Source organism: Papio anubis, chromosome 16, assembly GCF_008728515.1.
Source record: "Papio anubis isolate 15944 chromosome 16, Panubis1.0, whole genome shotgun sequence".
Lineage (NCBI taxonomy): Eukaryota > Metazoa > Chordata > Mammalia > Primates > Cercopithecidae > Papio > Papio anubis.
In genome coordinates, this window is record NC_044991.1 from 8,401,866 (window position 1) to 8,423,669 (window position 21,804).

Sequence of the window (21,804 nt, forward strand, 5' to 3'; positions counted from 1 at the left end):
TACAAAAATTAGCTGGGTGTGGTGGCGCATGCCTGTAATCCCAGCTACTCAGGATGTTGAGGCAGTAGGATCTCTTGAACCCAGGAGGTGGAGGTTGCAGTGAGCCAAGATCATGCCACTGCACTCCAGTCTGGACAACAGAGTGAGACTCCATTCCCCCCGCCCATCAAAAAACCTAATTAAAAAAAGGATAAAAGACCCAGATACCTCACCAAAGAACATAAACAGATGGCAAACACGCATATTAGAAGATGCTGAACATCATGTGTCATTAAGGAACTGCAAATTAAAACAGATACTATTATACACCTATTAGAATGGCTAAAATCCAAAATGCTGACAACAAATTCTAGTGAAGATGTGGAGCAACAGGAACGCTCATTGCTGATGGGAGTACAAAATGGTACACTTTGGAAGACGGTTTGGCAGTTTCTTACTAAACTAAATATACTCTTACCATATGTCCCAGCAGTTGTGCTCCTTGGTATTTATCCAAATAAGTTGAAAATCTATGTCCACAAAAATCTGCACTCAAATATTTATAGCAGCTTTATTCATAATTACTGAAACCTGGAAGCAACAAAGATGTCCTTGAATAGTTGAATGGATAAATAGTGGTATATCTATACAATGGAATATTATTCATTTAAGTACCTTGCTTTAAAAGTAATGTACTATCAAACTATGAAAAGATATGGAGGAACCCTAAATTCATACTGCTAAGTGAAAGAAGCCAATCTGAAAGGCTATTTATTGTATGATTCAAACTCTGTGACATTCTGGAAAAGGCAAAACTATGGAGACAGTGAAAAGATAAGTGATTGCCAGGAGTCGGGGAGAGGGAAGGGAGGGATGAACCAGGTGGAACAAACATTTATGGCAGTGAAACTATTATGTATGATACTGTAACAGTGGGTGTGCCTCATGACACATTAGTGAAAACCCAGTGAATGTACAGCATAAAGAGTGAACCCTAATGTAAATTATGAATGTTTGCTAATAATAATGTATCAGTATTATCAATTATAACAAATCTACCACATTAATGCAGGATGTTAACAATAGGGGAAATAATGAGTGAGGAGAGGGTGTATGGGAACTCTGCATTTTCTGCTTAATTGTTCAGGAAACCTAAATCTGGTCTTTAAAAGGCTGGGGTCAAGGGAGGGATGGGAAGCCCATTTAGAGGGAGAGACTGTGATTTCCCACAGCTTTTTAAATGTCCTAGGGCTCCCAAGCTAGGTGGCAAAAACCCTAGAAAAGCCTGGGCCTAAATAACTACTTATTCAGGTGCCGTTCTCAGTGCTTTACATAAATTAGCTCACTTAAAACCTGAGCGATAATCCCATGAGGTGTAGGAACTATTATCCCCATTATAAAGGAAATAGAATTTTTTTTTTTTTTTTTTTTTTTTTTTTTGAGACGGAGTCTCGCTGTGTCGCCCAGGCTGGAGTGCAGTGGCTGGATCTCAGCTCACTGCAAGCTCTGCCTCTTGGGTTTATGCCATTCTCCTGCCTCAGCCTCCCGAGTAGCTGGGACTACAGGCGCCCGCCACCTCGCCCAGCTAGTTTTTTTATATTTTTTTAGTAGAGACGGTTTCACCGGGTTAGCCAGGATGGTCTCGATCTCCTGACCTCGTGATCCGCCCGTCTCGGCCTCCCAAAGTGCTGGGATTACAGACTTGAGCCACCGCGCCCGGCCAGGAAATAGAATATTATAATACATTATCCCCATTATAGAGGAAGTAGAAGCACAGAGAGATTAAGTAGGGTGCTCAAGATTGCACAGCTGTAAGTGAAGCGAGGATTTAAATCTAGATATTAGGATATACAACTAAATTACCATCTTATTCTCATTCTATAAACCGGTCAGTCTTTTTAGTAAGGAAAATCATCTCAATTTATTATTTTACACACCCCAAGTCAGTGCAGATGGCTTTGTTCCAACCTGGAGAGGTAAAGGGTCTTTGTAGAGGTAAAGGTCTCTCTTTGTAGGACTTCACACACAGCCTCTCCAGGGATTGTCTTGAGGAATAGTTTCTGAGAACTTCTTGAAGCCCTGTAAACAGGAACCACCTTGTATTTTTTCCCTCTTTTTTTTTTTTTTGAGATGGAGTGTGGCTCTGTCACCCAGGCAACCTCCACCTGGTTCCAGTGATTCTTGTGCCTCAGCCTCTTGAGTAGGTGGGACTACAGGTGTGTACCACCATGCCCAGCTAATTTTTTGTATTTTTAGTAGAGACAGGGTTTCATCATGTTGGCCAGGCTGGTCTTGAACTCCTGACCTCAGGTGATCCACCCACCTTAGCCTCCCAAAGTGCTGGTATTAGAGGCATGAGCCGCTGTGCCAGGCCTGGAACCTACTTGTATTTTTTCCTTGGAGTCCAGAAATTCTAGACTGTTGCTGGAAATGAGTGGCAAAATAGGTAATTTTTCTAAATAGCTCTCCTTTGTCTCTTACTTTTACTAATGTGTTCTTTGGTCTGTGCATTGCCTTGGTTAAGCCCCTCTAACGGTCACTTTCGAGTCTGGAGATTCACAGTCCTCTCTTCTTCTTTCTTCACTGTATTACCTCTGTCCCAGCCTCCCTGTCTCTCACCTGGATCCTTGAACAGCAACTAATTGCAGGCTCTCTGTATACCTGAAAGGCTCCAGTCAGGGAGAGACAAGTCACTTGTTGCCTTGAACAGGAGATGGGGCAACCTTAAGCACTATAATTCCAGAACATTTTCTTTTTTTTTTGAGATGGAGTCTTGCTCTGTCGCCCACGCTGATGCAGTGGCCGGATCTCAGCTCACTGCAAGCTCTGGCCTCCTGGTTCACGCATTCTTCCTGTTCTCCGCTCTCCTAGAGTAGCTGGGACTACAGGCCACCACCTCAGCCTCGCTAACTTTTTTTTTTTTTTTTTTTTTTTTTTTTTTGTATTTTGCATGGTGTTCTCACCTGCCAGCCAGGATGGTCTCTTGATTCTCCTATTCTCGTGATCCGCCTGGCTCTGCCCTCCCAAAGTGCAGGTGTGGGATTAGCTTGAGCTACCTCAGCCTAGCCTAATTCCAGAACATTTTCATTACCCAAAAAGAAACGCCATAACCATTAGCAATCACTTCTCATTTCCTCTTCCCTCCGTCCCTTGGCAACCATTTATCTACTTTTTGTCTCTATAGGTTGGCCTATTCCAGACATTTCATATAAATGGACTAATACAATGCCTGTCCTTTTGTGTCTGGCTTTCACTTAGCATAAAGTTTTCAAGGTTCAACCATGTTGTAGCATGTGTCAGTATGGATATACTGTGTGGATTGCATCGATATAACACATTTTGTTTATCCATTCATCAGTTGATAGACATTTGAGTTGTTTATACTTTTTGGTTATTATGAATAATGCTGTGAGCTTTCACGTACAAGTCTTTGTGTAGGCATATTTTAAAATTTCTCTTAGGTATCTACGTAAGAGTGGAATTGCTGGATCATATGGTAACTCTGTTTAACATTTTGAGGAACTGCCAGGCAGGTTTCTACAGTGACTGATGACTAATGATGATGGGCATCTGTCGCCCAGGCTGGAGCAGTGGCGTCATCTCGGCTCACTGTAAGCTCCGCCTCCCGGGTTCACGCATTCTCTGCCTCAGCCTCCTGAGTAGCTGGGACTACAGGTGCCCACCACCACCACGCCTGGCTAATTTTTTGTATTTTTAGGTGGTAGAGACAGGGTTTCACCTAATGCCAACTTTGTGATGGCCCCATTTCCTGGACCTCAAGATTTGCCTCCCAAAAGTGCTGGGATTACAGGTGGTGTGAGCCACTGCTCGGCCTTTTTTTTTTTAAGACGGGAGTCACCCCAGGCTGTAGTGCAGTGTGGCATGATCTCGGCTCTCACTACAACCTCCACCTCCTGGGCGGATTCTCCTGCCTCAGCCTCCTGTAGCTGGGACTACAGGTGCATACCACCACCATGCCTGTTAATTTTTTGTATTTTTAGTAGAGACAGGATTTTACTACGTTGGCCAGGCTGGTCTCGGACTCCTGACCTCATGATCCACCTGCCTTAGCCTCCCAAAGTGCTGGGATTACAGGCATGAACCACGGCGCCTGGCCAATGTTGGGCATCTTTTCAATGAGCTTATTAGTCATTTGTATAACTCTTTGGAGATGTATCTCTTCAAATTCTTTGCCTATTTTTAATTAAGTCATTTGTCTTTTTTATTGTATATATTCTGGATACTAGACCCTAATTGGAGTATATGATTTACAAATGTTGCATCCTGTGAGTTGTCTTTTAACTTTATTTTTTATTAAAAAAAACCATAGAGACAAGGTCTTACTGTGTTGCTCAGGCTCTTCCTGAACTCCTGGCTTCAAGTAATCCTCCCATCCCAGCCTCCCAGTGTGCTGGGATTACAAGTGTGCGACTGTGCCTGGCCTCTTTTAATTTTCTTGACAGTGTACTTTGGCACAGAAAAGTTTTGAATTTTGATCAAGTCCAACTTATCTTTTTTTTTATTATTTGATTGGTTCTGATTTAAAAATTTTTTTTGAGACAGAGTCTCACACTATCACCCAGGCTAGAGTGCAGTGGCACGATCACTGCAACCTCTACCTCCCTAGGTTCAAGCACTCCTCCTGTCAGCCTCCTGGAGTAGCTGGGATTGAGCAGGCATGGGCACCATGCCCAGGTAAATTTTTTTGTCGTTTGTTTTTTTGTTTTTGTTTTTTAAGACAGCTCCTGCTTCTGTCAGCTTCAGGCTGGAGTGCAGTGGCTGGATCTCAGCTTCACTGCAAGCCCACCGGTTCACTTTACTCTCCGGCCTCAGCCCCCCTTTGTGCAGCTGGGACTACAGGCTTCCCACCACTCGCTATTTTTGTATTTTTAGAAGTGGGAGACGGGTTTCAACCATGTTAGCCCATGCTGGGATGGTCCTGACCCTCCTGACCTCGGATCCACTGCCTCTGCCTCCCAAAGTGCTGGGATTACAGGCTTGAGCCACCGGGGCCACTGGCCTTTTTGTGGCCTTGGCCAGAGATGGGTTTCAATTTTGTTGGCCAGCTGGTCTGAACTCCTGACCTCAGGGGATCCACCTGCCTTGGCCTCCCAAAGTGCTGGGATTATAAGCATGACCCACTGTACCCAGCCTGTTTCTGATTTTAGTGTCCTATCTAAGAAACTGTGGCATAATCCAAAGTCACTAAGATTTACAATTATGTTTTATTCTAAGAGTTTTATAGTTTTCAGTCTTATATTTAGGGTCTCTTTTTGTACATTTTGGAGTTACATCTACTTTCTTATATGAATGTGTAGCCTCGTGGGATTACTCCAGCTGTCCCAGCACTACTTCTATTTAAAAGACTATTTTCAGTTGAAGGGTCTTAGAACCTTTGAAAAGTACCGCTGCCTGTTCTGGATGCAGTGGTTCATGCCTGTGATCCCAGTGCTTGGGGAGGCCATGGGAGGCTGGGGTCTCACGAACCCAGGGCTTAAGCCTGCACTGAGCTGAGGCTCACACTAGGCATACTCCAGCCTGGACAACAGAGTGAGACCTGGTGTCTAAAAAAAGAAAAAAAAATCAATTAACTATAGATGTATGGGTTTATTTCTGGACTCTCAACTGTACATCTATTGTTATGCCAGTACCACACTGTTTTAATACTGTAGCTTTTTGGTAGATACTGAGATTGAAAGTGTGTGTCCTTTTTTTTTTTCCTGAGACAGAGTTTCACTCTGTCACCCAGGCTGGAATGCAATGGTGTGATCTTGGCTCACTGCATCCTCTGCCTCCTAAATTCAAATGATTCTTCTGCATCAACAGGCACCCACCACCATGCCCAGCTAACTTTTTTTTTTTTTTTTTGAGACTGAGTCTCACTCTGTCACCCAGGCTGGAGAGCAGTGGCGCGATCTCGGCTCACTGCAACCTCCGCCTCAGGGTTCAAGCGATTCTCCTGCTTCAGCCTCCAGAGTAGCTGGGATTACAGACGCCCGCCACAAAGCCTGGCCAATTTTTGTATTTTTAGTAGAGACGGGGTTTCACCATGTTGGTCAGGCTGATCTGGAACTCCTGACCTCAGGTAATCTGTCCAACTCAGCCTCCCGAAGTGCTGGGATTACAGGTGTGAGCCACCGTGCCTGGAATTTCAGTCTTTTACAATTTAGTGATACTTATTTTATAGCCTAACATATGGTCTGTCCTGGAGAATGTTCCATTTGTACTGAGAATGTATATTCTGCTACTATTGGGTGGAATGTTCTGTAGATGTCTGTTAGGTCTAATTGGTTTATAATGTTGTTTTCTGTTTTCTTGCTGAACTTCTGTCTCATTCTGTCAATTATTGAAAGTGATGTGTTGGTCTCTAACACTGTTGAATTATCTATTTCTCTATTCAGTTGTGTCTGGTTTTGCTTTATATATTTGGACTCTTGCTAGGTATACTACTGTGTATAATTATATCTTTTTGGTGGATTGATCCTTTCAATGTTATAAAATCTTGGATCTAGTAACAATTTTTGTCTTAAAGTCTTTTTCTGATATTAACATAGACCCCCCCAACCCTAATACTTTCACTACCAATTACATGGTGTATCTTTTCCTGCCGTTTTACTTCCAACTTATTATGTCTTTGAGTCTAAAGTATCTCTTAAATAAAGCACATTTTTGGATTGTGTGTGCACTTGTGTGTGTATGTTTTAAATGCATTCTGTCGATCTATGTTTAATTCATTTACATGTAATTATTGATGAGGTTTACATTTGCCATTTTACTATTTGTGCGTTATGTCTTAAATCTCTTTTGTTCCACACTTCTTTCATTACTGCTTCTTTTTGGGTTAGACATTTTATTTTGTACCATTTTATCTGTCATATATTTACTATATTTTTAAAGTTTTTTGTGGCTGCCATAGGGATTACCATTAACATCTTATTCTGAACTGTCTCATTCTGATTAATACTAATTCATGCCACTTGTATACAAAAATTTTGTTTCTTATATAGCTGTTCCCCTCCTCCTTTATGCTGTTATTCTTACAAATTACATCTTTTTACATGGTCTACCCATCCTGGTTTATAATTACTGCATTTAAGTTGCCTTTTAAATCAGATGGGGACAAAAAAATGAGTTACAAACCAAAATCATTTATATTTACTTATGTAGTTCCATTTACTGGTGCTCTGTATTTCTCCATGTGGATTCAAGTTACTTCTGGTTTCCTTCCATTTCGGCCTAAAGGACGTCTTTTAGTATTTTATGTAGGGCAGGTTGGCTAGAGATGAACTCTGTTTTTGTTTATCGGGGAATGTTTTCATGTTGCCTTCATTTTTGAAAGATAGTTTGACCAAATACAGATTTTTTCATAGATAGTCTTTTTCTTTCAACACTTTGAATATGTCAACCCACTGCCTTTTTTCATTTTTAATTTCTGTGGATGCATAGTAGGTGTATATATTTATGGAGTACATGAGATGTTTTGATGCAGACATTGCATTCCTGTAATAATGACATCATGGAAAAGGGGGTATCTAGCTCCTCAAGCATTTATCCTTTGTGACAAACAATCCAATTATACTCTTGGTTATTTTTAAATGTACCCATTGCCTTCTTGTTTTCCCATGGTTTCTGATGAGAAGTCAGTTGTTAATCTTACTGAGACTACCTTGTGTGATGAGTTGCTTTTGTCTTGCCGCTTTCAACATTCTGTCTTTTGAGGGTTTGATTATGATATGCCTAGGTATGGAGCTCTTTGAGTTTAACCTACTTGGAGTTCATTGAGCTTCTTGGATAGGTAGATATTTTCCATCAAATGTGAGACATTTTCAACCATTCTTTCTTCCAATATTCTGCCCCTTTCTCTCTTTTTTATGTGTATATTGGCACATTTGGTGGTATCCTAAAGGTTTTAGAAGTTTTGCTCATTGTTCTTCATTCTTGTTTCTTTCTTTTCCTCAGAGAGGTTAATTTCAACAGATCTATCTTCAAGTTTGCTGATTCTTTTCTGTCAAATCTACTACTAAACCTCTTCAGTGAATTCCGCATTTCAATTATTGTACTTTCCAACTTCAGAATTTGTGCCCTCTTCCCCACTATATTTTATCTCTTTTTTGTTATTCTGTTTGGACATCATTCTTACTCTTTTTCCTTTATTTCTTTAGACCTGGCTTCCTTTGGCTCTTTGAACATGTTTAAAATGGCTGATTTAAAATCTGGTAATAAGGTAAAATACCACATAGCTTGCTGTTCCTACTTACTGGAATTCAATTATGTTTTTTTTTTTAGTTGAAGTTTTCTGGGTTGCAGGCTTTTGGCTAATTTCCAGAGTTCTGTGAAAGTTGATTTTGATAGTATGTGGCAGGTTTTTCAATGCTTTTATGAAGGGAGCAAACTTTCAGTGGTTCGTGCTGTACCATTTTACTGGATCTTGATTCAGACAAACTATAGAGAGAGATATTTGAGACAACTGCCAAAAACTGAACATAGACTGGTTATTAGATTATTTAAAATTATGTTTTGTTGGATAGGAAAATTGTATTAACGTTATATATGTGTGTGTGTGTGTGTGTGTGTGTGTGTGTATATATATATATATATATATGGTTTTTTTTTTGTTTTTTTTTTTGAGATGGAGTCTGGCTCTGTCACCCAGGCTGGAGTGCAGTGGCGCTATCTTGGCTCACTGCAAGCTCTGCCTCCTGGGATCACGCCATTCTTCTGCCTCAGCCTCCCAAGTAGCTGAGACTACAGGTGCCCGCCACCACACCTGGCTAATTTTTTGTATTTTTAGTAGAGACAGGGTTTCACCATGTTAGCCAGGATGGTCTCGATCTCCTGACCTTGTGATCCACCCACCTTAGCCTCCCAAAGTGCTGGGATTACAGGCATGAGCCACCGCCCCCAGCCCATATATGTATTTTTAAAGCCCTTATCTGTTAGAGACATAGTGGTTTTTAGGGTTTTCTGAAATTTCCTTTCAGATACTCTAGCTCACACATCAGAAGAGCATGTGTAGGAAGAGAGATGAAATAATGGTACAAGTTGATGGTTATTGGAGCTGGATGCTGGATACATGGAGGTTCACTCTACCATTTTATTTTTGTATTTGAAAGTTTTCATGATAAAAAGTTTTTAAAAACAGAAAGGGTACCTTGGGTCCAAACAAGTCTGTATTGAACTGAGAAAAAATAATTGCATTCCTAACTGGCCTTGAATAGAAGGGAATAAATGTCCTGGGAGATAGATGGCATGTTTGTTGAAAGAATGAAGGGTGAAGAGACAGGATCAATCAGGCACCCCCAGGACAAAAGGATAACTTACACAGCAAGTAAAGACATGTAGCTCTCTTGGGCTGAAAGGCAAGGGAATTAATTGGTTAAGTCCAGGCTCAACTCTGACCCAACTCCCAAGTCCCTGGTCTCAACTCATTTCCCACCACATCCCAGACTGGTGGGAAAGCCTTCCTGGAGCTGGCAAGAGGTGTCCCCACCTGAGACTATTCCATTATGCTTGAACGGCACTATGAACAAGACCCAAAGCCAGAGCTATGCACAGAGGGGCAGGCCTTCAAGGACAGAGGCCTGGGATGAGGTAGGCTTCTGTCCTAAGTTTCTCAACAGCCTCAAGATATCAACTGGGGAAAGGAACTCTCTCTGGTGAGCCTATATTTAACCAGTGAAGCTCCAGTAATCTTAAGTGATGTAACAAAATGTGCACATGTAAGTTTTTACACCATACCCTAAATACAAGGACCTCAGAACCCTGAGGAGTATGGGAGATCCACCCAGGAAATACTCCTTGGGCAGGACAGTGCAAGGCCTGGGGCACTGGGTGCTCCCACATTCAAAGCCCAAGGAGGACCTAGCTAGCTTGCTCTGCCACCTGCTCTCTCCAAAGGGGAGAGAGCCACCAGGGAAGACAAATGCCCTGTAGCCTTGGCTAAAAGAGGAAGGCTTGGGAAATTAGGCCCAAAGCAAGATAGGCAAGAACCCATCATTCCTTTGCTTTGACTGTCACCCCTGTCCTAAGGAAGAGGAACAGGAAATCAATTTTAAGACACAACTCCTGGACAGGTTTGTGGACACATCTGGGGAATATGAACCTCCTTTGCAGCCAGGTTGGGAGAGAAATAATAAAGGGAAAGAAGTAGGGGTGGGGGTGGAGCCACCAGAGAGAAGAGCAGGCTGAAGTGCTGGACCAGGGGCACTGCTGGGCAGAGCACAAGCTGCAGGACCTGGGAGCATTGCTACTTGGCCTCATTGTGTTGTGACAACCTGGCTGCAAAGGAGGTCACCACCACCACTGCCAGCATACCAGGCACAGCAGGGGCAGCTCCTGGGTGTGAGGCAAGTCTGGCATCTCTTGGAAGTACAATCTTCCGGTCACTTTGGAAAAGGAGGGGCCAGAAGATGCCAAACATCTTCCATAGAGGTGAGATTTGAATCCAGCACCCCGTGTAGTGCCACCAGAGTCCCTAACTAAAGGTACCCCAGGTCCATATTACAACTACTTGATTAAAGAACAGGTTTATTGGTGACCTGAAGGTGCCAAGGTCTCCTTTGTGACCCTCACTCCCAGGTGGTATCAGCCTGCAAGGCCCTCTATGGGTAGAAAAGCCAATCACACGATTCATGGGCATTCCTGACAAGAGGTCAGATCTCTCTACTCCTAATTTGAAAAATTCCAAATCCTGATTTCAGAGTCAGCAGCAAGGTCAGAGGCTAGAGTCCTGATGGGCATGGGGCTTGGGAGGCTGGCGAGTTGCTCAGCAACATCTGTGGGGCTGCGCACACAAAGTAGAGGCCAGGAAGGCCACAGGAAAATTGCCCCAAAAGTTTCCAAGAAGGTTTACGCTTGGGCAGGGCATAGAACCTGGCCCTGAGATTGCACTTTGGGTATGATGGGGTCAGTCACCAAGCAGGCCTGGGGAGCAGAGAACCTGCCCACTTGCCCTGGGCATGCCAAGGCTCCATGGTCTAGGCTCAGTGGTGCCATCACAGCCTGTCATATGTCCCAGCTCCTCACTGCTGGGACATCTCCAGGTTCTTGATGGGATACAGGTACCACATCACTACCCCCGAAGGGTTGATGATCACTGTGAAGTTGGTTTCAACTCGGAGGCCACTGATGATGTCACCCGAGTAGACGTCCTGGGCCTGCAGTGGGGAGGGACATCACCAATGCCACCATGAGAATGGCTGCACAGAGACCCCCCTAGAGGATGTAGAAGCCTTCTTCCTGGACTTTGGCCTGTCTGTGCCGGGCTTCCAGTATGCCCTACAGAAGTGGGAGCCCTGAATCCCCATCACTTCTCCTCCAGCAAATCCAACAGATGCCCAAGCACAGGCAGTGGAGAAAGCCCCAGCCCCTGGAAAACTGTGAGGAATGTGCCAGCAAGGGCTGACCCTTGGGAGGGAGGAGTACAGCCCTAGAGGCTAATGGGATTCATATTTATATGCAGTAATTCTGTTTGCATAGGTTGAAAACACTGGTGCAGAGCACGGCAGTGGCTGCAGCTCTCAGTGCCTGCAACTCCCCATGGGCACCTGCCAGAGGCCCTAAGCCCACGGCTCAGGGGAGGCCATATGTGAACAACCACTCCCCACAATACCCTCCCACAGAAATCTGAAGCCCAGGCGGATGGCTGCAGGCAGCCAGGTGCTCACCTCATATGTCACAGACCCGGTGAAGTTCAGCTGGCCAAGGGAGGAGTGGTAGTGATAAGGCATATCAGTCCTGCAGCTGAAGAAGACTAAGGCGCTGGCCTTGTTGGACAGAGGCCGCATGTACACTTCGATAAGAGATTTTTCCTGGGCACAGAAGATGGCTACTGGCTGGGGTCCCTTGCTTAGACAGGACCTACCATTGCCTCCCTGGCCCTCCCTGAGTTCTGGGTCCCCCAATTCACAGCTCCATATCACACAGGCTTAGGGAGGATGCCACAGGCCTCTAGCACCCCAGCTTATCTAACCCTACCTGCCTGCCTTCCCTGACTCAGCAGATACTCATCAACACCTACTCTGAGCCTGACCCCTATGCTAGCACACTGAGACAAATGCTGCATGAGGCCCTGCCCCAGAAGCTCATAGGACAATGGGAGGGATAAACGCAGAAACGGGGAAGCAACGACAGTACAGCACGTGAGTGCCAGCCCCAAACAGCTGCCAGTGCTGGCCTAGAGGGTTCTGTCCAGTGGGAACAGTGATCTCTGTTCCAGGAGGGTGGAGAGTGGAGCTGGATGTGAACTGCCATCCTCCAGAAGGTTCTCCAGGCCCAGCTCCACCATCAGCCCCTCTAGCAGGGAATTGTTACTTCCTCTGGGCATCACCAGTTCTATGGGTGCCTTCTGTAGTTCTGTAGGTTTCTTTTTTTTTTTTTTTTTTTTTTTTGAGACGGAGTCTTGCGCTGTGTCACCCAGGCTGGAGTGCAGTGGTGCGATCTCGGCTCACTGCAAGCTCCGCCTCCCAGGTTCAGGCCATTCTCCTGCCTCAGCCTCCGAGTAGCTGGGACTACAGGCACCCGCCACCACGCCCGGCTAGTTTTTTGTATTTTTAGTAGAGACGGGGTTTCACCATGTTAGCCAGGATGGTCTCGATCTCCTGACCTCGTGATCCGCCCGCCTCGGCCTCCCAAAGTGCTGGGATTACAGGCTTGAGCCACCGCGCCCGGCCTCTGTAGGTTTCTTTTTACCAGAGTCCAGGATTTGGTAAAGAGCAAAGGCGGCCGGGCACAGTGGCTCACGCTTCCTGTAATCCCATTACTTTGTGAGGCCAAGGCCAGTGGATCACCTGAGGTCGGGAGTTTGAGACTAGCCGGCCAACATGGTGAAACCCTGTCTCTACTGAAAAAAATACAAAAAAAAAAAATTAGCCGGGCTTGGTGGTGCACACCTGTAATCCCAGCTACCTGGGAGGCTGAGGCAGGAGAATTGCTTGAACCTGGGAGCCAGAGGTTGCAGTGAGCTGAGATGGTGCCACTGTACTCCAGCCTGGGCTACAGAGTGAGACTCCATCTCAAAAAAAAAAAAAAAAAAAAAAAAAAAAAAGCGAAGGCTTTGAGGTGACACTGAAGTCCAGTCTTGTTTGTACCAACTGTGTAGCCTTGAGATATAGTTACTCAGACTCTTGAAGTTTCAGTTTTCTCATTTGTAAAATGGCAAGATACCTACCTTGCTGAGAAAAGGTATCTAAAACTCCCAGCACATAGTAGGTACTCAATAAATAGCAGCCACTAGTAGTCGTTGTATTCCTTGGCTGTAACAGCTTCTCCTGGCCGGGTGCAGTGGCTCATGCCTGTAATCCCAGCACTTTGGGAGGCTAACACAGGTGGATCACCTGAGGCCAGGAGTTCGAGACCAGTCTGACATGGTGTCTCTACTAAAAATACAAAAATTAGCTGGGCGTGGTGGCAGGCGCCTGTAGTACCAGCTACTCAGGAGGCTGAGGCACAAGAATTGCTTGAACCCGGGAGGTGGAGATGGCAGTGAGCCGCAATTGTGCCACTGCACTCCAGCCTGGGTCACAGAGTGAGACCCTGTCTCAAAAATAAACCAGCTCCTCCTGCTCTGGAGGGAAGCCCAAGTTCTCTGCAGGCCATCACAGGTGTATAGAAGCCCTGTGCCTCACCCTTCCTGTGTGCAGTTACATGGCTGATGCCTCTCATCCCCAACTCCCTTCAGCTGTCCTGCTCAGCCCTGCTCTCACCCAGCAAGAGGAGGACAGTTGGAGCAGCTCCTAGCACAGTCCTCAACAATCATAAGCAACCAGAAGGGTGAGCCCTGGTTGGGGACTGGGCAACTCCTGTACCTCCCCAGGTGTTGCCCCCAGGGAGGCTGGCAGCCTTTCTCTCAGGAGAGCCCAGTTCCTCAGCCCTCCCCTTCCTTCCCTCCACACCCCAGTACCTTGTGAATCCTGCGTCCCTGGATGCCTAAGGGATCCTGGTTGATTTTGATCATGAGTGGATTCTGCAGAATGTCCATGTTCTGGGCGGAGATGGTACGTAGGTCTGTGGACATCAAGAGGGGGGCTGCCAGCACCGTCCACAGGGCCATCTGGGCCCGGGATTGCTCTAAGCTGAGACCGAAGTTCCCAATGAGCAGCTGGGGGCAGAGAAGAGGAGTAGTCAGCTCTGATCTCCTCAAGGAGGTAGACACAGGGACCATCCCCAAACTTGTAGCCGAGGAAGAGCAATTAGGGATTAGGGAAAGATGGCTGCATGTGGAGGAGGCCTGGTTCAGCAAACACCATTCCCCAGCCCTGTGGCCTTGGGGGAGTTAAGTTACTTTCCATCTGAGCATCAGCTTTTATTTTCCATCAAGAACATGGAGTCGGTGGTAGGGAGGTGGGCAGATGGCCAGGTGAGGTGTCACATGCTTGTAATCCTAGCACTTTGGGAGGCTGAGGCAGGTGAATCACTTGAGCCCAGAAGTTAGAGACCATCCTGGCCAACATAGCAAAACCTCGTCTCTACTGAAAATATAAAAATTACCCAGTCGTGGTGGTGCACACCTGTAATCCCAGCTACTTGTTCAAGCACAAGATTCACTTGAACCAGAAGGCAGAGGTTGCAGTGAGCTGAGATTGCACCACTGCACTCCAGCCTGGGCAACAGAGTGAGACTCTGACTCAAAAAACAGAAGGCCAGGTGTGGTGGCTCACGCCTGTAATCCCAGCACTTTGGAAGGCCAAGGAGGGCAGATCACCTGAGGTCAAGAGTTTGAGACCAGCTTGACCAACATGGAGAAACCCCGTCTCTACCAAAAATACAAAATTAGCCAGGCGTGGTGGTGCATGCCTGTAATCCCAGCTACTTGGGAGGCTGAGGCAGGAGAATCACTTGAACCTGGGAGGCAGAGGTTGCGGCGAGATAAGATCATGCCATTGCACTCCAGCCTGGGCAACAAGAGCACAACTCTGTCTCTAAATAAATAAATAGGCCGGGTGTGGTGGCTCACACCTGTAATCCCAGCACTTTGGGAGGCTGAGGCGGGTGGATCATGAGGTCAGGAGTTCGAGACCAGTCTGGCCAACATGGTGAAACCCCGTCTCTACTAAAAACATACACACACACACAAAAAATTAGCCGGGCATGGTGGCAGGCGCCTGTAGTCCCAGCTACTCGGGAGCCTGAGGCAGGACAATCTCTTGAAGCTGGGAGGCGGAGGTTGCAGTGAGCAGAGATCGCACCATTGCACTCCAGCCTGGGCAACAGAGCAAGACTCCATCTCAAAAAATAAATAAAAAACAAAAACCCCGCGGGGATGATGGGGGTGGTAATATGCCCTGGCTACATTGCGGTTTGTTCAGATGATCAAATGGGCTCCTGTTGTCAAAAAGCTTATAAACTAGATAAAGTCAATAAATGTTCCAGGGTGACTGGTAGGAAACAGAACTGGACAAAGTCCCTGCACCTACCACTGGCCACACCCACCTGCCCTAGCCACAGCTGAATGGACCAAGGGGACTCCTGACCCCAGGGCAAGCAGTCCATAGTCAGGACACAAGTTACAGGCTTAGTGACAACAATTTAAGCACTGTGTATGTGCCCATCACTGTGCCAAGCATTTCAGTTATTTTAACGCTCAAAACAACCCTATAAGGTAGCTACTATTCTTATTTTCCAATTGACAAAACTGAGGCACAGAACAAATTAAGTTACTTGCCCAAGGTAAACTGGCAGAGCTAGAGCTGGGACTCCACAGCAGGCCAGTTCCTGCTCCTCCAGATTGCTCCCTCCACCTGGCTTAGCACTTGTAATTCTTATAATCATAGGATCAATCAGGTATTAAGTGCTTGTTGACTAACATAATTATAAAGCTATAAATTGCAACAACAACAAAATGTCACAGGGCAATGACTGAGATAAAACGGAAGGGCTAGAAGCAGGACTGTGAGGGCCAGTCGTGCCTGTGGAGGACGAGGCAGGGCATTGACAAAAGGATCAGAGGCAGATGAGGAAGGGCAGTCCAGGCACTAGGAATAGCAAGGTCGTGATCTTCAACCTGCACAGCAATAACATCTTATTCCAGGATCATTACAGACCCAAGTTCTTGAGCTTTCAGAAACAACAGAATTGCCTGGGGAGATGGTTAACAGTGGGCATTCCCAGGTTCTTCCCCTAAACATTCTGATGCAAAATGTGGGGGATGGGGCCGGGCGCGGTGGCTCACGCCTGTAATCCCAGTACTTTGGGAGGCCAAGGTGGGCGGATCATGAGGTCAGGAGATCGAGACCATCCTGGCTAACAGAGTGAAACCCCGTCTCTACTAAAAAATACAAAAAATTAGCTGGACATGGTGGCGGGTGTCTAGTCCCAGCTACTCGAGAGGCTGAGGCAGGAGAATGGCGTGAACCTGGGAGGTGGAGCTTGCAGTGAGCCGAAATCCAGCCACTGCACTCCAGCCTAGGAGACAGCGAAACTCTGTCTCAAAACAAAACAACAACAAAAAAAATGTTGGGGATGGGGCCCTGGAAACCAGCTTCTAGGTCAAGTCTAAAGCAACTAGTTCAGGGACAAATTTCAGAAGTGCTGACCTAGAACCCGGCAGTGAGCCTCCAGGGAGGAAGAGAGCACAGGGCAGTGGGGAACAGGGTCGTCACAGATGGTGGGCCTAGGGACATCCCCCTCCATCCTGGTACCATGTCGGGGTCATTCCAGTGCCCAGGGCCGGCCACTGGCTGCAGTATGTCCTGATGCTTCACAAACCAATTCAGGATGAAGAGCACGCTCTGCCAGGAGTCCTGGATGTCAGCATAGTTACGCCAGAGGTTGCAGATGTCCGCCAGCAGACTGTAGTTCACCTGGATGTCAAGGGGAAGGCAGAGTCCAGCACCAGAATCACATGCTGCAGCCCAGAGACCCACACAGGAGTTGGGGAGGCTCAGTAGGAGACACAGAGTGGGAAAGGGGGAAGAGAACAGGACCCACCGGCTTGCTTAGGATGAGGAGGGTCTCAGAGGGTGGCCCTGCTCTGGGGCTACTGGGGTTTCCCCTCTGTGCATGCTGGTGCCAGGAGCCTACCCTGCCCTCTCATGCCAGCTTGGGTCAAGCCCAGGGTGTGGGCCCAGGCTGGTGCACCCACAAACAACCCTCCCTGACACCCACCCACCCCCATGTTCTCTCGTGAGAAACCGCTGTCTGCTGTCTTCTCAGCTCCACAGGCCTGAGCCCACCCTTTTTGGTGTCAGACATGCTGAGGGACCCCTCATGAGCCCACAGGCCACTCCAAGGCTCGGCCCCACCTGCCTGACCTCCCCAGCATTCTGGGTCTCCTTGTCTAATGGGCACCTTCTGGGATCCTGGGCGCTGTGTGCCAGCACAGATGGCTCTCCTGCCTCTGATCTCAACTCCTTCAGCCCACTTCACAAGGGCCTCTTCTCTAAGGCCTGCCCCTCCCTCCAACACACACACCTCTCTGGGCTGGCTGAGCCCATCCGCTCTTTTGGGGTACTTACGCAGGTCTCTAGACACCTACAAATCACCATATGGGCACCTGTGGTGAGAGCAGCCCTGGCTCTGGAAGGCCCCATCCCTGAAGCCTGGCACTCAGAAGGCAAGGAGGCCTGGGTGTGGGAAGCGCCATCAGGCAGGGCGCAGAATGGCTTACCCTTGGCGGGAGGCCACCTTCGTAGGCTGGCCAGCTGCAGGAGAAGGCGATGGGGCGGCCTGTGGCATTCAGGGCAGCAGCCATCTTGGGGTACCCTAGAGAAAGCCCAATCTGTTTCAGTCCTGAGGAGGGGCAGGAGGCAGTCTGGGGCCTTAGCCCAGACCTTTTCCCAACAGATATGAAGACACAAGCTCCAAAGAGTAGGTGCCTTTCCACATACCCAGAGCCTCAGATGCTTCTGGGGTGGGCTATGCTGCCACTCATATTTAGGGAGCCTGGGAGCCACAATCCCCCTAACCGCTGGGTGGGGGGAATTGGGAAGCTCAGCCAGGAGGGCGCTGGGTGGGTCTCCATGGCCACCCTCCCCATCTGCCTGTGTGCTCCAGCCAGCTGTGTAACTCACCTTGGGCCCGCTCCTCGGCGGTGGAGAAGCAGCCATCCAGCTTGAGCATATCTACCTTCCACTCGGCGAAGGTCTGAGCATCCTGGACCACCTTGTCCAGTGTGGTGCCTGGGTAACCCATGCAGGTGAAGTTGCCCATGTCGGCGTAGATGCCCAACTTCAGGCCCAGGGAGTGAACCTGTGGGGGTTTGAGGACACAGTGGGCTCAAGCAGGACCCTCAGAGAGCCTCCTCAAGGCACATCTGACCCGGTTCCATTAAACCTCCAGTGACTCCCACTGACCAAAGGAGGTGATCCCAGCATGCTGGCCTGGCCTCTGCCCACGATGGCCCACCTCTTCCCCAACACACACTTCCCAGCGGCTGTTTCTTGCCCCTAGGCTTTTGCTCCTGCCATCCTCTCTGCCTCCAATGCCATCTCTCTGGGCTCAGCTCAAGAACTGCCTCCTCCAGGGAGCCTTCCTGGAATCCCAGACTGCGTGAGATGCCCTTTCTGGCTCTCACCACAGTGGGCCCAAAGTTGGTGTTCATTTGTCTGTTTCCCCCTGCTAGACTGTGAGATCTCAATCATGTAAATGAGCCCTGAGCAAGGTAGGGTGAAAGGAGTGGTCTACCCCTGAGGCCAAGGGCAGGGCAGGGGTCAGGCTCACATAATCAGCCAGGAAGGGAATGCCATGAGGGAAGCGCTTGGGATCTGGCATCAGGCGGCCACTGGCATCGCGCCCACCGATCCAGCAGTCATCAATGTTGAGGTATGTGTAGCCCATGTCCCGCCATCCATCCTGTGCCATCCGGTCAGCCATCTCCATGAAGAGCCTTTCACTAGTGAGGGGCAGAGGGATGGCGTAGCTCAGGGACCCAGCCCGGCCCTCACCCACACCCTGCCTCAGCTCTGATTGAATCTGGGCTATAAAAACCATGACCTTGCTGAGCCCTAAGCCAGGTATCACTGTAAATGACCACCAGGGATTGTGCCATGAGCCATAAGCTGGCTTGAAAGGAGTGGCTGGCCCCAGGCCAAAAGGCAGGACTGGGTCAGGGGAAGTACGAGGGCCTGGCCTGACCTTCTAACAGTTATCTCAGGGGTTGGGTTCATGTAAGGTCTCTGCCTCGTGACCAGGTTGGGGCCTGACAGTCCCTACAGAGGCCCCAGGCAGGTCACGGGGCTAGGTGTCAGACAGTCCGAGTGACTTCTGGCTGCAGTCTCTGGGATGAAGAACTCTGACCTTGTCCTCTTTTCTACTGGACCCTCCACTTCCTGCCCCCAACTCTGCAGGGCCCTGGGCAAGGCTCATCAGGTGGGTGTGGACCTTACTCACCTGATGCAGTTCTTTGGGTCCTCATCACAGTTAATGTTGCAGCGGAAGCGTTCCCAGGCCAGCCAGCCCATGGGTGGTGTCTGCAGGAGCCCATTGTCCAGCATCAGCACCTGGGCCACATGCCCCAGCAAGAGCACTAGGGGGCAAGGGAGGAGGGGATGGTGACTGTCAGTTGCCCCCACAGCTCCAGCCCTCATCCCATCCCATCTGTATGTTGCTCAGCCCTACAGAGGCTGCCTGCCTATATATAAGGGAAACTAGACTTCTGGGTTTAGGGTAGAATTGGCTCTTCCTGCAATGGCTGGCTCTTGCAAAGCAGTAAGTGGGAGGATGGTGCCTGGGCCAGGCAGTGGCTTGAGGTCTGGCCGTCACCACAGCAGTGCTTGAATTAGCAAAACTAACACCTGAAGTTATGTCCTTCCCATAATCCCCATCAGCTCCTCCCATCCCATATACAGAACTTAACAGTACATATGCTCCTAGGCCTACCATGGAACTATGTTCTCGTAAACCCAGTGTAAGTTGAAAATATCACATCAGCCAGGTGCAGTGGCTCACACCTGCATTCCCAACACTCTGGAAGGCCGAGGCGAGTGGATCACTTGAGGTCAGGCCAACATGGTGAAACCTTGTCTCTACTAAAAATTCAAAAACTTAGGCGTGGTGGCGTGTGCTGTCCCCGGGAGGCTGAGGCAAGAGGATCACTTGAACCCCAGAGGCGGAGGCTGCAGTGAGCTGAGATCGTGCCACTGAATGCTAGCCTGGGCTGTGACAGAGCGAGACCCCATCTCAAAATAATAAAGAAAATATTATGTCAAAAATGTACTTAATACACCTAACCTGCCAAACATCATAGCTGAGCCTAGCCTACCTTAAAAATGCCAACAGGCCAGGCACGGTGGCTCACGCCTGTAATTCCAGCACTTTGGGAGGCCAAGGTGGGCGGATCACCGTTAAGTCAGGAGTTCAAGACCAGCTTGGGCAACATGGTGAAACCCCATCTCTACTAAAACTACAAAAAAAAATACCGGGGTGAGGTGGCGAGTGTCTGTAGTCCCAGCTACTCAGGAGGCTGAGCAGGAGACTTGCTTGAACCTTGGAGGTGGAGGTTGCAGTGAGCCGAGATTGTGCCACTCCATTCCACTCCAGCCTGAGTGACAGAGTGAGACTCCATCTCAAAAAAAAAAAAAAGGTGCGACAACGCACATTAGCCTACAGCTGAGCAAAATCATCTAACACAAAGCCTATTTTATAATAAATTGTTGAATATTTCATGCAATTTACTGAATACTGAAACACAATGGTTGTATAGGTACTGTGGTTTCTACTGAATGTGTGTCGCTTTCACACCACAGTTAAGTTGAAAAATCCTTAAGTCGGGGCCATTAGCCAGACTCCAGGTCTCCTGAGCCCCAGTCCAGGGCTCTTTGCTCTCTACCACAGACCCTCAAGAGGCTTCAGAGAGGCTTAAGAAGTAAGCCAGCCAGGACGGGCACCCAATCAGCTCACCTAAGTGAGCCCTTTCCTCCTCGGGCCTCAGTTTCCTTATCTGTAATATGGAGTTACTGTAGAGACTGTACAGGCGGTTCTCTGCACATTGATATCACATCAGATAGGGCCTCTGTACTTGAGGGGGAGGAAGTGAGAAAGGAAGGGCCCCTTTAAAGGAGAAATGATTCCTGTATGGGGAAGCATCTCCTCCCTTCCTGCCCAGCTCTAAGTAAAAGAGAGGGAACCTGTCTCCCCACATACCCACATTAGGGAAGAAGCGCCAGTCAAAGCCCTCCTTGTAGCACTCTAGCACTCACCCCTACCTCCCAAGCCACCCCAGCCGGTGTAGGTACCTGTCTTCAACAGCATTGCTCTGGACTCAGCTTCCGAGAACCTGACCAGATCTGGTCTGCGTGTATCAGCTGTATGTATTGGGCTCTGGAAGCTAAGAAACGTCAGAAAAGCACTGCGGTCACGGCTGCCTGGCTAGTTCGGCCGCCCTCAACCTTGGACGTGAATCCTACACTCGGTCCCCAAGTTGCCCGCCCAATCCCCAGCCTCACTTCTCGGAGCTTGAGTTCTTCCTTCAGAAATACTGAACAACGTGTCTTGGATGTCAGACCTTACACCCTCTGCAGTGCTGGGAGTCCTGAGCGTCTACGGGCCGCCTTCGGCCCGGTCAGGGCTCAGAAAAAGGCAGCGATCGTCTTAAGGTCGCCCAGAAAGAGCGGAGGGGCAGGGCTGCGGCCTGGCTCCGGACTCCCAGCCGGGTCCGGGTTCCCGCCCTGGGCCCCCCAAAACCGCAGAGCCCCCTCCCGCCGCACTTACCTTACCGAAGCGCTCAGACCCGCGGCCCCTTCTGACTCGATTCCGGTAACCTGATAAGCCTGAAGCGTTCCAGTGAGGGCGGGGCCTCACGAAGGCAACCCTCCGCGCAACCTATCAGAATCCCCCCTAGCAACGCTGTGCCCCGCCCATACGGGCCCAGCTTCCCAGCCTCCCCAAGCC

At 48.5% G+C, this 21,804-nt stretch overlaps 1 protein-coding gene across 3 annotated transcripts; it reads right to left on the reverse strand.

The window, feature by feature from the left end:
* Positions 1-9,044: 9,044 nt before the first annotated feature.
* On the reverse strand, positions 9,045-21,722 carry NAGA (alpha-N-acetylgalactosaminidase). Of its 3 annotated transcripts, XM_031656240.1 has the most exons (10): positions 21,625-21,722; positions 21,150-21,241; positions 19,306-19,441; positions 18,637-18,808; positions 17,988-18,165; positions 17,585-17,679; positions 16,617-16,778; positions 13,880-14,077; positions 11,646-11,789; positions 9,050-11,135 (listed from the first exon to the last, which is right to left on the reverse strand). In XM_031656240.1, exons 2-10 carry the CDS (start codon positions 21,163-21,165, stop codon positions 11,001-11,003), a joined length of 1,236 nt encoding a protein of 411 aa, XP_031512100.1. In that variant the 5' UTR covers positions 21,166-21,241; positions 21,625-21,722; the 3' UTR covers positions 9,050-11,000. The 3 variants fall into 3 exon arrangements, with proteins under 3 accessions (XP_031512101.1, XP_031512100.1, XP_031512102.1); XM_031656241.1 differs by lacking the exon at positions 21,150-21,241 and having other exon boundaries at positions 9,045-11,135; positions 21,625-21,708; XM_031656242.1 differs by lacking the exon at positions 11,646-11,789.
* Positions 21,723-21,804: the final 82 nt, after the last annotated feature.